The sequence below is a fragment of the Thalassophryne amazonica genome, chromosome 6, assembly GCF_902500255.1.
Source record: "Thalassophryne amazonica chromosome 6, fThaAma1.1, whole genome shotgun sequence".
In the NCBI taxonomy this organism is placed as follows: Eukaryota; Metazoa; Chordata; class Actinopteri; order Batrachoidiformes; family Batrachoididae; genus Thalassophryne; species Thalassophryne amazonica.
The window spans coordinates 19,873,141-19,888,760 of NC_047108.1; the positions used below are offsets into that span (position 1 = coordinate 19,873,141).

The 15,620-nt window shown below is 42.9% G+C and overlaps 1 protein-coding gene across 1 annotated transcript in view; it reads right to left on the reverse strand.

The window, feature by feature from the left end:
• plxna3 (plexin A3) overlaps positions 1 to 15,620 on the reverse strand; it is a 148,110-nt gene that overhangs the window by 8,920 nt on the left and 123,570 nt on the right. The window contains exons 24-33 of the mRNA XM_034171875.1: positions 13,846 to 13,988; positions 13,596 to 13,751; positions 13,407 to 13,507; positions 13,252 to 13,318; positions 11,028 to 11,174; positions 10,786 to 10,945; positions 10,076 to 10,179; positions 4,991 to 5,087; positions 3,521 to 3,598; positions 915 to 1,027 (exon numbers count right to left, since the gene is read on the reverse strand). Coding sequence (XP_034027766.1) covers positions 915 to 1,027; positions 3,521 to 3,598; positions 4,991 to 5,087; positions 10,076 to 10,179; positions 10,786 to 10,945; positions 11,028 to 11,174; positions 13,252 to 13,318; positions 13,407 to 13,507; positions 13,596 to 13,751; positions 13,846 to 13,988 — 1,166 coding nt within the window. The remainder of the gene's footprint in view (positions 1 to 914; positions 1,028 to 3,520; positions 3,599 to 4,990; positions 5,088 to 10,075; positions 10,180 to 10,785; positions 10,946 to 11,027; positions 11,175 to 13,251; positions 13,319 to 13,406; positions 13,508 to 13,595; positions 13,752 to 13,845; positions 13,989 to 15,620) is intronic.

The window sequence follows — 15,620 nt, forward strand, 5'->3', positions numbered from 1 at the left end:
TCTCGCTCTCTGTCTCTCTCTCTGTCTGTCTCTTTCGCTCTCTCTGTCTCTCTCTTTGTGTGTGTCTCTCTCTCTGTCTCTCTCTTTGTGTGTGTGTCTCTCTCTCTGTCTGTCTCTTTCGCGCTCTCTGTCTCTCTCTTTGTGTGTGTCTCTCTCTCTCTCTCTGTCGCTCTCTGTCTCTCTCTTTGTGTGTGTGTCTCTCTCTCTCTCTCTTTCGCTCTTTACCTCCACATTTTTACAAGTGAAAGTGTTCATTTCTGGGTCTGGATAGGAGCTCTATCGGCAGGAGGTGGGGGGTTAACGACCTCGACTTCAAATGTTGATCTGTGTTATTTGTACCATCTCTGTGGTAACACATTTGGGGTGCAACCGGCGGGGTCAAAGGTTAATATTTCAGCAAACATTTACAGTTTATATCAAAGTGCTACTGAGGGGTTTTCAGAGACGAGGTGGACAAAAATAAAATAAAAACAGGTTAGGTAGAAAAGAAAAGAAAAAGACTGAAAAAATATTTGTTTTTTTTAAAGAAGAAAAATAGGCTCAGTGGAAAAAATAGTATAAGAGATTAAGTGGAAGTAAGAAATGTAGATTGAGTGGAAAAAGAGTTTAGGAAGAAAAACAAGAAACTACATGAGGAAGAAAGAAGATTAAGTGAAAAAGAAGAAAAGGACATAAGGTGTAAGAACAGATGGAAAAGGTGACGCAGAAAAAAGAAAAGAGGTCAGTTTTTGCGACTACAATTCTATTTGAACACATATTGAGTAAAAAACTTTGCAGTTTTAGAAGAAATCATTTCTGGACAAATTTCTACTGATTTCACTGATTCACTTCTACTTAACTGTTAGGTTTTTTTTTGTCATGAACAAAACAAACTAGTTGTGGTGAAGATAAACTCTGTTAGTAAAGGAAGTTACTTTGGTGGCCAGCAGGCGGGTCAGGTAGATTTCAGAAACCATCTTGCTGCCTCGGTCTCCTTCCCGCTGATCGCTGTGTTCGTGGTTCTTCACCAGGTGCCACAGTTTAGTTCCTAAGAACACAGAAATAAAACACATACAGACGAATCCAAATCAGATCATATTTGGCATTTCAGCAGAAAATGCTCCAGAGGTCACCGATTCTTTATCTCTGTGAGTTCAGTGAGAATCATCACGTCATCATCATCATACACTGAGCTCCTTGAAAAATTTGGGGCATGTTGAAAACTTTCAACGAGTGCCAGTTGTGCGACTCATATGTCCGGCACATGTGGGACATCAGTTGTAGGTAAGTTATGTGACTGTTGGCACACGTTTCTTGTAATTTACTCATAAGTCTAAATACGTCCATTAATGCTGGCCACTGATTGGCTGAAAACTGCAGTCCTCATGCGGACAAACTGTTTCATTCACACACGGAGTACATATCAAGTCTGACCTGTTTGTTTCAGTCTGATCCATCATGTATCCACATAAAGCTCCTGATTTTGGAAAACAACGTCTGAAAATACTTTAATTCCTTGTCGTGGCTGAAACGCAGTGTTTTAAAGCAAGTCCCTCTGTGGTTTTTCTGCTCTAGGTGCATTTCTCAGAGGATGCCGGTGCCATGATCTGAACACACAGAAGTGCTGCGATGATTTAAACTTTTAAAGCGTCCGTCACTGTCGGCGTGATCACCAGACTAGGTGTGATCACACCTAATCGATCAGTGTGATCAGAGCCCAATGAAGTGCTGTGACTCTTTAAACATTTAAAGTGCCATCACTGTGATCTGTCGGTGTGGTGATCACACCTGATTGTGGTTGACTGGCACTTTAAAATTTTAAATTCATCACAGCGTTTCATTATTCACGTCTGTGATGACCTGATCAGGTCTGATCAGACAACAGCAATGACGCTTTGAAAATTTTAAATCATAACAGCGTTTCATTATTCACGTCTGTGATGACCTGATCAGATCTGATCAGATAACAGTGATGGTGCTTTAAAAGTTTAAATCATCACAGCGTTCCATTCATTCACTGCAGCGTTTCCCACACCCAGTCCACTCATCAGCATTCTGTACACAATGAAAATGGTCCACCAAGATAAAATATAACGCAATGCTAAACTACCCTTGGTCGTATGAGCATTGTGTTGTTTATAATTTGCAGTTGTTTAGTTAATTATTATAATCTGATTGTCTTATGTACAATTTGTACATGTTGTGCAAAACCAGGAATATTTGTGGATCACCCTCTGTGCATTTGCACGTATTAATTTCAATTTCAGTTTTCAATTTATATGAATAAATAGGGGCTCATTAAGATTAATGAGACAACTTTAACTCCACAGAAAGTTAGCTTTGAGTTAGCCAAAGTTAGCATGCAAGCTTACGTCCACAAAATATCTTGTAAATGAAACCAGAGGTGTTCTCAGGTTACAAGAACAGCATTTTCAGTTTTAGATGTGTTTATTTCTCCCTTGCTTTTACATAATATACCAGAAACGAAGCAGTTAGCAAGTTGCTAAACTAGGAAGTAACGTCACCACGCTAACCTCTGTAAAATGTCTTATAAATAAGTTCAGAGGTGTTAATAGTTTCAAAAAACAGCATTTTCAGTTTTAGAAGTGTTTACTTCTCATTAGCTTTCACATAATATATGAGAAACACACAAAACAAAGCAGTTTTGAAGAAACCAGCAACTAACTAGTGCAGCTCTACTCTAATTGGCTGTCACCCGCGTCACTCAAGGAAGAAATGGATCAGATAACAGAATGCAACTTTTTTAAACCTCTTAAAATACATCAAGTTTAACCATCTTTGAACTTGTCCAAGGTCTGTGTCCCAAGAATGTTCCCTGTAAATTTGAAGACTGTGGCAGCAACAGGACTGGACTTATGCTGAACACAAACAGATGGACAGACAGACAGACGGACGGACGAACAAACGCCAGGTCTTCACAATACCCGATGGTCATATGTTGGCCTTGGGTAAAAATGAAAATAATAAAATAAAATCATGTTAAATTACTCTGTTTCTGACCCGCACCCCACCGTTCAGTACCGACCCGAACCACCCGCTGGAAATGGGGCTGTCGGCAGACACTGGTTAATCATCAAGATGTGACAGCTGCATTAACTTATTAGACGTACGAAACCATATGCCAGTGTGTTTAATACAGTTGGCATCCGCAGGCTAAATCGTCAAGGTGTGACAGGGCCATCAGAAAACGAGCGTGACACAAACATGAGTGAAGCCACCAAGACATCCATAACATCTCTGAAGGTCTGACACGTAGCATTGGCTGTAACTAGAGAGGGTTTCACATGTGACTTCACCAGTCACAGCTTCACGGTAGAATTCAGACACAAGACGGAAGTAGGGCTTTAATGTTGTTCTGAGCCACTTCTACCATAAAGCCGTGTCTGCTGAAGCAGCAAGACCATGAAGATGAAGATTTACAGAAACACAATTTAAAAATCTAGATAAATAAAATAAAAGCTGCAGCAGGTTGCAAAAATAACCACATTTCCAGACCTGCCCACTCTGTCAGAAGCAGTACCTGTCTCCTGGTCAGGTGTGATCATTGGAGCTCTGGATCTCAGGCTGTCAGGGCTGCTGGACGTCCGCAGCAACGACTCTGAACAAAGACGGAGACAACGTTTATGTAACATCGGTGCGTCACCAAGAGCCGTTGTTGTGTTTGTGTCCGTCACCAGGGGTCATAGTGGTGTTTGTGTCCGTCACCAGGGGCCGTAGTCGCATTTGTGTCCGTCACCAGGAAATGTATTTGTTTTTGCGGCCATCACCAGGAACTGCATTGTGTCTGCGTGCGTCACCAGGAGCTGTAGTTGTGTTTGTGTGCGTCACCAGGATCTGTATCATGTTTGTGTGCGTCACCAGGAAACGTAGTAGTGCTTGTGTCTGTCACCAAGAGATGTATTGTGTCTGCGTGTGTCACCAGGCGCTGTATTTTGCGTTTGTGTGCGGTCACCAGGACCTGTATTTTGCGTTTGTGTCCGTCATCAGGAGCTGTATTTTGCGTTTGTGTGCGGTCACCAGGACCTGTATTTTGCGTTTGTGTCCGTCAGCAGGAAATGTAGTTGCGTTTGTGTCCGTCAGCAGGAAATGTAGTTGTGTTTGTGTCCGTCACCAGGAAACGCAGTTGTGTTTGTGTCCGTCACCAGGAGCTGTATTGTGTCTGCGTGCATCACCAGGAGCTGTATTGTGTCTGCGTGCATCACCAGGAGCTGTATTGTGTCTGCGTGCATCACCAGGAGCTGTATTGTGTCTGCGTGCATCACCAGGAGCTGTAGTTGTGTTTGCGTACATCACCAGGAGCTGTAGTTGTGTTTGTGTGCATCTCCAGGAGCTGTGTCATGTTTGTGTGCATCACCAGGAAACGTAGATGTGTTTGTGTCCGTCACCAGGAGCTGTATTTTGCGTTTGTGTCCGTCACCAGGAGCTGTATTTTGCGTTTGTGTCCGTCACCAAGACAAGTAGTTGTGTTGGTGTCCGTCACCAGGAAATGTAGTTGCGTTTGTGTCTGTCACCAGGAAATGTAGTTGCGTTTGTGTCCGTCACCAGGAGCTGTAGTAGTGTTTGTGTCCGTCACCAGGAGCTGTAGTAGTGTTTGTGTCCATCACCAGGAGCTGTAGTAGTGTTTGTGTCCATCACCAGGAGCTGTAGTTATGTTTGCGTGCGTCACCAGCAGGAGCTGTAGTTGTGTTTGCGTGTGTCACCAGGAGCTGTAGTTGTGTTTGTGTCTGTCACCAGGAGGGGCTGTAGTTGTGTTTGCGTGCGTCACCAGGAGGAGCTGTAGTTGTGTTTGCGTGCATCACCAGGAGGAGCTGTAGTTGTGTTTGCGTGCATCACCGGGAGCTGTAGTTGTGTTTGTGTGCATCACCAGGAGCTGTAGTTGTGTTTGTGTGCGTCACCAGGAGCTGTAGTTGTGTTTGTGTGCTTCACCAGGAGCTGTAGTTGTGTTTGTGTGCGTCACCAGGAGCTGTAGTTGTGTTTGTGTGCACTATACCGTATCTGCTGAGGGACCGCGTGAAGGTGAAGGAGTTGGTGATGTTGTAGGCAGAAACCTGTTTCTGCACCAGGGCCACTAATGAGCCATCTGTTACCTAGCAACACAACAACCATTGAAATAATTTGTCAGTTCATACAAGCGCAACCCTGTTTCCCCTCAAGCTTTATTCATTTTGCTGCTTACCATATTAACTAACTCAAGAAATGGAACCTCACTCTAACCTCATGGTGGTGCTACACATTTTAAATTCATGCCCATTTTAACAAACATTTTGTACATTTTCTGCTGTGGTTTCACAGATGTCTCATTCTTTGTCTTATCAGTCTGCTCTGATAAGACAAAGAATGAGACCAATTTGTGTATTAGTGGTGGAACAATGCATTAACACCACGATTCATATCTATCACTATTCACTAAGTGTCATCACAATTCAGTATTCACTGTTCGCTACGTATCATGATATGCCCACCATAATTCGATATGTATTACTACCTATCACGATATGCCCACCACGATTTGATATGTATCACTACGTACCACGATATGCCCACCACGATTCAATATGTATCACTACGTATCACGATATGCCCACCACGATTCAATATGTATCACTACGTATCACGATATGCCCACCACGATTCGATATGTGTCACTATGTACCACGATATGCCCACCATGATTTGATATGTATCACTACCTATCAAGATATGCCCACCACGATTTGATATGTATCACTACCTATCAAGATATGCCCACCACAATTCGATATGTATCACTACCTATCACGATATGACCACCACAGTTCGATATGTATCACTACGTATCACAATATGCCCACCACGATTCGATATGTATCACTACGTATCACGATATGCCCACCACGATTCGATATGTGTCACTACGTATCACGATATGCCCACCACGATTCGATATCTGTCACTACGTACCACGATATGCCCACCACGATTCGATATGTATCACTACGTACCACGATATGCCCACCACAATTCGATATGTATCACTACGTACCACGATATGCCCACCACAATTCGATATGTATCACTACGTACCACAATATGCCCACCACAATTCGATATGTATCACTACGTACCACAATATGCCCACCACAATTCGATATGTATCACTACCTATCACGATATGCCCACCACGATTTGATATGTATCACTACGTACCACGATATGCCCACCACAATTCGCTATGTATCACTACCTATCATGATATGCCCACCATGATTTGATATGTATCACTAGGTACCACGATATGCCCACTACGATTCAATATGTATCACTACGTACCACGATATGCCCACCACAATTCGATATGTATCACTACGTACCACGATATGCCCACCACAATTCGATATGTATCACTACGTACCACGATATGCCCACCACAATTCGATATGTATCACTACGTACCACGATATGCCCACCACAATTCGATATGTATCACTACCTATCACGATATGCCCACCACGATTTGATATGTATCACTACGTACCACGATATGCCCACCACAATTCGATATGTATCACTACCTATCACGATATGCCCACCACGATTTGATATGTATCACTACGTACCACGATATGCCCACCACAATTCGCTATGTATCACTACCTATCATGATATGCCCACTACGATTCAATATGTATCACTATGTACCACGATATGACCACCATGATTCGATATGTATCATGATATGCCCACCACGATTTGATATGTATCACTACTCACTACGTATCATGATATGCCCACCATGATTCGATATGTATCGCTATGTATCACGATATGCCAACCATAATTTGATATTATCAGTTATCAAGTTGTTCACCATACACCATACACCCTGAGGCCAGGGTGTATGGTTTTCTGAAGAGTGTAAAAAGCCATCATGTGCCGTGACGTCACAACATATGTATCGAGTGGCTGATTACCAAGGCGACATTCATTTTGTGGGTTTTACTCGGGTGGTATGAAAAATATTACCGGTCCGCGAAAAATATCACAAGGGTGTATTGCTATTTATTCTTTAGTGTTTTATCCAATCATATTGGTGTATCATTTATAGGTATATGATAATATATTATATTATTAAATTATCTCTGTACGCCCATCACAATTCAATATTATCTCTATATGCTATGCATGTGGATATTAAACGATACGAATCGGCATCTAGATACGAACGTGCATGATGCGAGTACATCGATTCATTCAGTGTGTATCAATTCAATTGATGGGTTCAATCGTGTTGCATCGCTCGCTTCCTGCTTGCATTGATTTTTTTCCAAAGCACACTGAATGCACCACGGACGGTTCGTGACACCGGAGCAAACATTGCTTTGAGGGTGAGAAAATGATTATTTCTCCACATTGACTGCAGACTGCAGCGGGTCTGCTTGAAGCAACGAAGAAACACTTCGAGCCGCTGTTCGCTGGTTCTCTGCTTCACTGTTTTTCAGAAGCGGCAAGTCCAATGGCGTGAGCACCAGCCGGTCCATCGGGTAAAGGAAATAATAATAATAATAATAATAATAATAATATCCTCTGTTTTGTGGGACGAAATGCGCAGATCCAAAGAGCCATGCAGATTTCTGTTGGAATTAATAACTTTAGAGCAAATCACCATTTTAAATCAAATGACACCTCTTTCGAAACGTTATAATACAAACAATAAACTACAAATGACCAAAACCGGGGTTTTTTTTTCCCAAAATGAGACGTCTTATATTTATTTATGAATTACATCCTGACATGCAGCAGCCAGCTGAAGAGCTCAGCTTAGAGTCTATGGAGTTACATTTGCGTCATTAATATCTGAAAGGAAATGCTTTTGAAAAAACTATAGATTTTGTTTATTTCTATTTATGTCCAGAGATCAAGGATCCATCATGTACATCAAGGATCCAGTGACCATGTACAGATTTGATTGATTTTAATTTCTAGAACATTTCTCTACGTTGATTACAGACCCTGCAGCGGCTTTGTAATCAACCGCTTCTGCAGCACGACTTCAATTTGAAGCATGAACCAATGAAGCACTGCTTCGATCAATCATGAGTGACTTTTGTATGGATTAAAGTCACTAACTGCGAGTCTTGTCTTGTTGCAGTCAAGAAACGAGAATTGTCCTCCGTTCCGTTGGCACAGCTCCAAACACTGTGCGGCTCTCTGCCGAGACAGAGTCAAAGCAAATCGTCGCTTTAAATAAAATTACACCTCTTTCCAAACGCTGTAATACAGACAAACGTCAATCCACTAAAATGTTTTTTTTCCTCCCAAAATGAGACGTCCTACAGTCTTTATGACTTACATCCTGACGTGCAGCACAGCTAGCTGCAAGAGCTCAGCTCAGATGTATGGAAAGATATTCATACCAATAATGTCTGAAAGGAAATGTTTTTGACAATAACTACAGATTTTGTTTATTTCTATTTATGTCCAGAGATCAAGGATCCACCTTGTAGAGTTTATTATGTCCAGAATTTAAGGATCCAGTGATCAATTTCATATTTATTTACTTTAAGACTCAATAAAATGTTGTTGACATAGAAAACCTGTAAAGCCTACTTTTAGTACACAGAAAATTCACAAGAGGTCTCACACATTTTTTTGGGAGTGTCCAATGCTAATTGTTTATTGGGAACAGGTGACTAAAGAAATAAAAAAGATTTTGGATCTTAATACACCAGTTAATATTTCACTGGTTATGTTGCTTGGTACAACACCTGGTGTTTTGGATAAGGACAAAACATACATGCTAAGAGTGCTTGTGTTAATAGCACATAAAATCATCACCATTAACTGGCTCAAACCATTTCCACCGACACTGGAACAATGGACTCAAAGACTGGGATCTGTGAACTGTATGGAAGACATCACTTCAATACTAAGACTTAAGAGGGAGACATACCTAAGGAAATGGTCATCTGTAATCACCTACTTTGAGATTTTGGGAATTTAGAGTGCACCAATGCCTATTTATTTCCTTTTTTTTTTGTTTTCTTTTATGCTATTTCTCTCCCTTTTTTTTAAACCATGTCTATAATAACAAATGCCAAGTGTAATTCGTTTTTTGTGAGTGTGTGACTATCTGTCAAGGAACTGTTTTAATAAAAGTTCAAAAAAAAAAAAAGAAAATTCACAAGAGGTATCGATAAGGAATCGGATTGATAAGCAGAATCAATAATGGTATTGATATCGATGAAATCTTATCAATACCCATCCCTACTCAAGACTGTATGGCTGCAGATCTGCAGACTCCAGCAGACGTCTGAGTTCAGACATAGAAACCCTGTAAAGCCGACTTGTAGTACACAGAAAATTCACAGGAGGTATTGCTAAGGGAATCGATAAGGAATCAGATCGATAAGCAGAATCGATAATGGTATCAATATCGATAAAATCTTATCAATACCCACCCCTAACTCACACTCACTCATCTTCAACCGCTTACTCCAATTAAGGGTCATGGGGGGCTGGAGCCTATCCCAGCAGTTACCCGCGAGGCGGGTTCACCCTGGACAGGATGCCAGTCTGTTGCAGGGCCACATACAGACAAACAAACACATTCACACCCACATGCACACCTACGGACAATTTAAATATTCCAATCCACCTAACCTGCATGTCTTTGGATGTGGGAGGGAACCCACACAAACACGGGGAGAACACACAAACTCCACACAGCTGGGAACCGAACCCATGACCTCCTCACTGTGAGGCAACAGTGCTAACCACTAAGCCATTGTGCTGCCTTATCTCTATATGTCCATCACTATTCATTACTTATCACGATACATCTATACTGATCCAACACATTTCATTGTACAATATATTCTTAATTACATTATTAATGCAGTAATTTGCAGTTGTAAAAGTTTAATATATAAATAATCAATTATGAAGTGTAATTTGTTGTCTGTTTCCTGTTTGTGATATTTTTGTAAATCATTTTTGCTATTATTCTGAAAAAAGCCATAATTTCTTCCACGGAGCTGATTTTAATGGTGTCACATCATTTGAATTCCCTGTGTGGCTCCGCCCCCAGCGTCCGTACCTGGTAGTGAGCCAGAGTGTTCAGCCTCTTCCAGTCGCTTTCAATCTTCGTTGTCACGTCTTCATCCTGAAGGATGATCCTGGTCAACCGGCCCTGACGCCACTCTGATAACAGATACCGCATATGTTACGTGTTGATGACATCACAAAGCCATCAGGACGCCTTTAAACCTCAAACAGGAAATACTGCGCTTCACTAAATGAACAGATGACAAACATAACCAGACCTATCTCAAGTTAAGTCCCGCCCCCTGTGTAAGACGTGGTCAGGATGGCGCTTTGTGAATTATTGATCAGGGTTACTGATCATCACCAAACTGCTCACACCTGTCGTGGCTGGTGATTGGCTGAACACGCCTGATCATGTGACTGGAGAGCTGCAGGTGCAGATTTAAGCTCTTTCAAAGCAGTGTGTCTGCAGCCCCCTGGTGGTCTGTGCGGGTACTGTAGATGAGCCACGAGAGCTCGTTAAGAATAAATGAACACAGCTTTCCAATAAAGGCTCTGACACGTCTGTGTGACATTAGAGCAGTCAGGTAAAGACTCAGACCTGCACTCGGTTCCTAACAGAGACTTGATCACATCCTCAATTTGTGAAGCTGCTTTGAGTCGTTCACATGTGAACTGATTCTAACTCTGTTGGTTTAAAACCTGCGGCACTGAGACCTGAGGCCGTCCGCTGCATGTTTCCTAGTAAAGCAGGTGTTTTACCGAGGTCCATGTCATCAGCCTGAGGCCTCTGGGAAAACGGGATCCCTTTGTAAACAGCATCCAGCAGTTTGTCTTTGACCTGAGTCACAGTGTCACAGTTTAAGACCTTCACCGGGACCTCGGTGCCGGCCTCGCCCTCTGGAGGGATGCACATGAGTGTCTGAGGGAGCGAAGACACGAGAGACACGTCACAGTATGTGCGTCTGCGTTCCATAGACAGAACATGAAGGTGAGGGAGTTACCAGCTGCTTGTAGTCGATCTGCTGCCTGATGAGCTTGTCTTCGCTCAGAGAGTAGCGCGCTTCACCAGTGATGGCGTCGATCGGCCCTTTCTCCATCTGCTGCTTTATGGCGCAGTACAGCATGAAGAGAGGCTCGCCAGCGCACTCCTGAGGTGGGAAAAACAGTTTTACCAAACAATAAGAGACAACAAGACTCCTCCAGCATCCCCTGTTGGAAGCAGTGCCCCCTAAAGGTGGAATGACACCAGGTTTTTTTGTGGGTCCTCACACTGATTTTGACACATCAAAATCCTGTTTCATTTGTCTGCGGCAGACGAAAAACCAAACAGACAAACAGAACTGTGAGACTATCTAGAACCGTCTCAGGTTTGTTTCTTTTTTTTTTGTTTAATCTGGCATACAGCTGACGAGTTGTATGTATAATCACCTTCAAATCTGACCTGTTGATGGCGCTAGACCACTGTAGAGAATGGCACAACTGTCCCCAGTAAGTGCATCAAATTTCACAACTTTTCACCACGTGGTTATAGTGTTGAAATGAAACCTGACAGACAGAGATTCCTCTGTATGCCATGCCCCGACCGACGGGCCGCGAGACATTAACATCATGTGGGGTTTCTGTAGGTCACGGGCCTACGGACGGACCTGCTGTCTGTTTAAAGCACTTTGAGAAAACATCTGCTGTTATTTGGTGTAAAATAAATTAAATAGACGGTTCTTGAGGATTCGATCTTACTGCGCTGTAACGGCTTACAAACGCCACTTGGTGTCGTGGTCCCCTCACTCGAGTTCCATGGCATTGCTCACGTCTCGCCTGAATTTAGAACCACGTCCTCGCCAAATGCTCACAGAGCCATCCCAAAGCCCCGACTGTCATCTGTGCGACTCATAAGGTGAGAATCGTGAAGGAACTGTGTGGGTGGCTGGAGACAAAAACAAGACTATGACTCTCGCGGTGGGGGACGCGGCGTGAGTTCCCCTGAGAGCTCAACAAAATGGATCCAATCAAAAGATGCACACCCCCGAAGCACTGCTGGACACTGCGCTGCGTCATGGAGATGAAGCCGTACCAATGGAGTGCTTCCATCGGATCCCGAGGACAGTGTGATGTCCACACTTTTCTTTCTATTTTTTGTCCTCTGTGGAGCCAGACAAGGCTTTTTTTAATTATTATTTTATCATTTATTTCATTTCATCTGATTATTTCCAGGGCTGTGCCTTTCCAGAGCCTCTCCTCACATAATAACAGGAGAACACCAGCACACAACCATCCTGAGCACTTTGATCTCAAACGTGTCGACATTTCAGCCGTGCGGCATTCAAATGGCACTCACGCGGTACGCACACAACGTGTTCGGTACGCATGTGACGTGTTCGCTCTGATTCTGGGTGATATTCAGCTGACATGCTGATGTGTGTGGTGACCACAAACTCGGTGAGACACCAACTGAGAATCTTTCGCTAATTCAAATGTTTTGTCACAATGTTGTGTCTCCAGCAGTTGTGGTCCAGTGAAATAGCCCCTCCCCTCAAGTGAGGAGGACTGTGAGGGAACATCAGATAGCACATTTAGTCCATGTGGTGAGTTCTCTGGACATGATCCAGGACACAGGAGTCTCAGTACTGAGGACACCAGAGACTGGAGAGGGTTGGGGACACACCCACCATTCACCTGTCTGCAGCAGGTAGATGGCGTCTTTGGTTATAGATGAACTGGCGGTCTGTCCATAGGACTGTGGTGGACGTGGTGATGTGCGGCGTCGATTGGGTTCTTGTGGAGTTGAGGTCATAAAAAACAGAAGCGTGTGAAAACCCGGGGGGTGGGGGGTGGGGATACTATATATAGTCACAGATTTCTGTCATGACCTCATTTGAATCCTGAAAACTCATCAGAAGGATTTAGCCAATCCCTTCCTTCTCCTATGAATAAATTAGCTGCAGCTTTGATTTGATTGGTCACGGTCAGACTGAGGAAGAGCAGCTTAACAAAGCTAATTAAGGAGGGAGGGAAGAGGAGGAGAGGAAGTGAAAGAACAAAAGAATCAAGACTGGAAACGCTTGGAAATTCTGATTATAAATAAATAAATAAAATAGAATAATTTAAAAACAAGAATAATTAGATGAATCAATAAAGCTAAAGTGTCTCTGGATGTGGCTGATCCTGAAAGGGAACAGAGTTGTGGAGGTGCTGTGCTGGTGCCCTTTGACCTTTCCCCGCTGTTACCTTCAGGAATCGATGCAGGAGGAAGGTGAACCAATTTGTCAACATCTTCTCAGCAACAGACTCTGTCCTGCAGTCACACATGTAAATGGTCATCTGTCATATGCCAGGACAATGTGTGACCAGCAGAGGTCACAGGTCAAACATGGGTCACTGACCTCCTGAGCAGAAGTTTGGGGTGGTTTCTGTTCTCCAGGTTCTTCTCGATGAGGTCGGCCAACAGCTGTTTCAGCACCACTGTGGCGTACTCCATCCGACTCTGAAGAGCCAAACATCAAAACCACCATCAACACCCACTAAGCAGCTGCTAACCAGGTGCTAACCAGGCTGTCAGTGAACGGCGCGACCTGCAGAGCGGCCATCAGCAGCGAGGCCACGTTGCCGCGGTCCCTCATGGAGAAGGACCTCTGGGCCTCCAGGGTGTGGATGAAGGTCAGCAGGAACATCTTGTTGTTGAGCAGCTGGCTGAAGAGACGCAGAGCTTTCTCCACGTTAGCCGGAGACTGAGGACACATACAGGGACAGAGGACACTGAACCACAAATCCAAACCGCCTCAGATCCTGAAGTCTGCGGCGGAAGGTGAGCTGGGCTCTTACGTCGAGCTCCTTCAGCACTGGGTGCTCCTCGATCCCCGGGAACATGACTCTCATGGTGTAGGTTCGATACTCCAGGAAGGGAATCTTCACTCCGTCCATGTCATTGGTCAGTTCCTGGATGTCTGTCTGCAGCTCTGCAAAGGCTGGACAGACACACACACACACACACACACACACACACACACACACACACACACACACACACACACACACACACACACACACACACACACACACACACACACACACACACACACACACACACACACACACACACACACACACACACACACAGGCTGTTATTTTCAGTTGCATTTTAAAAGCTTTATTTGTGGTCTTGGTCCTGGTAAATGTGACACATTAACTCGTTAGCTGTTTCTTGCCGACTCGTCTTGTCCGCGTGTCTTTTTCCATCCACTTTCATCATCTGCGACACCTCCAGGTCTGTGGTGAACCTCTTCCTCTTCAGACATCCCTCAGTAAGGCTGAATCTCAATTCTACCCCTCAGCCCATCCCCTTACCCCTTCCCCTCCGTTTTGTGTGGACATGAGAGACAGAGGGGTGTAGGCAGAGGGCTACAAACCCTTCAAATGGAGTGAATCTGGATGCACACTCCGTTTGGAGGGGTAGGAGGAGCTTACTGCTGTCTCCAAAGAAACAGAGTGCCCAGAGCTGCACAAATGAAGTGGCTTTCATTAGAAATTACGCTGTTTAGAAAGTTATAACTTGCCAAAAACCTTTACAGGCAGTTGTCTATGACAGCAACATGTATGCTGCTGGATGCATGTTGCGTATATCATCGTTCTGAAGAATATCGTAACTTCGCTCGTGCGCTGAGGCGTTATAATGCATATATACACGAACGCTACGATAAAACACTTTTATATCTCACAATGGAGAAAATCATGATAAAGGATAAGCACGTTAATTTGCATGTTCATTAATCTCTGGATAATATCAATCCCTGCTGTTGGATTTCAAGGTCTGTAACGTGTGTATTTTGTACACTGTAAAAAATGTTCGTAAATTTTGCGGTGAATAACTGTGAATCATAACAGTAAAAATATGTAAATCTTCAGAACAGTTTGATAGTGTTTATATAACACTGAAGCACTGTAAATACGTTAATCAGCAAAAAAACTATTTTTTACATTTTTTCTCTTGAAAAAATACATTTCCCTACTCTTGCACAGTTTTTTTTAATGGAAAAATGCCGTAATATGTATAACATTCAATACCGTGAATTTTGCATTTATTTCTTGAAAAGAATACAGTATTTCACAGTTAAATGTACGTACTGTTGTGCTGATCACAAACATGCTGTGATATTTATAACAAGTAACATGACAATTTTTGCATTTATTTCACACACCCTATTACTTTTGTGTTAATAAAAGGCATATGGTTTAATATTTCTGACAGCTTTATGTCAAGCTAAAAATCTAAAATGTTAAATACACTAACTGTTATGCTGATAATGGAAAATGCTGTTATATTTTTAACAGGTCACACTACAGTTTTTACATTCATTTCTCGTAAAGAAAGCAGTTTGTAACTACTATTGTACTATTCGACTATACCATTGTGCTGATGAGAGAACTATGCTATAACAAACTGAAACTGAAAACTTACAATGCTAATTGTTGTTGTTTTTCATATGGTACGACAGCCTGTTTATTGGCCTTTACAATGAATTACATGAACAATTTCTGTCCTATGGAAAAAAAATCTTGCCTTTAAATGTTTTAAAATGTTTAAATGCATATCTTGAAAA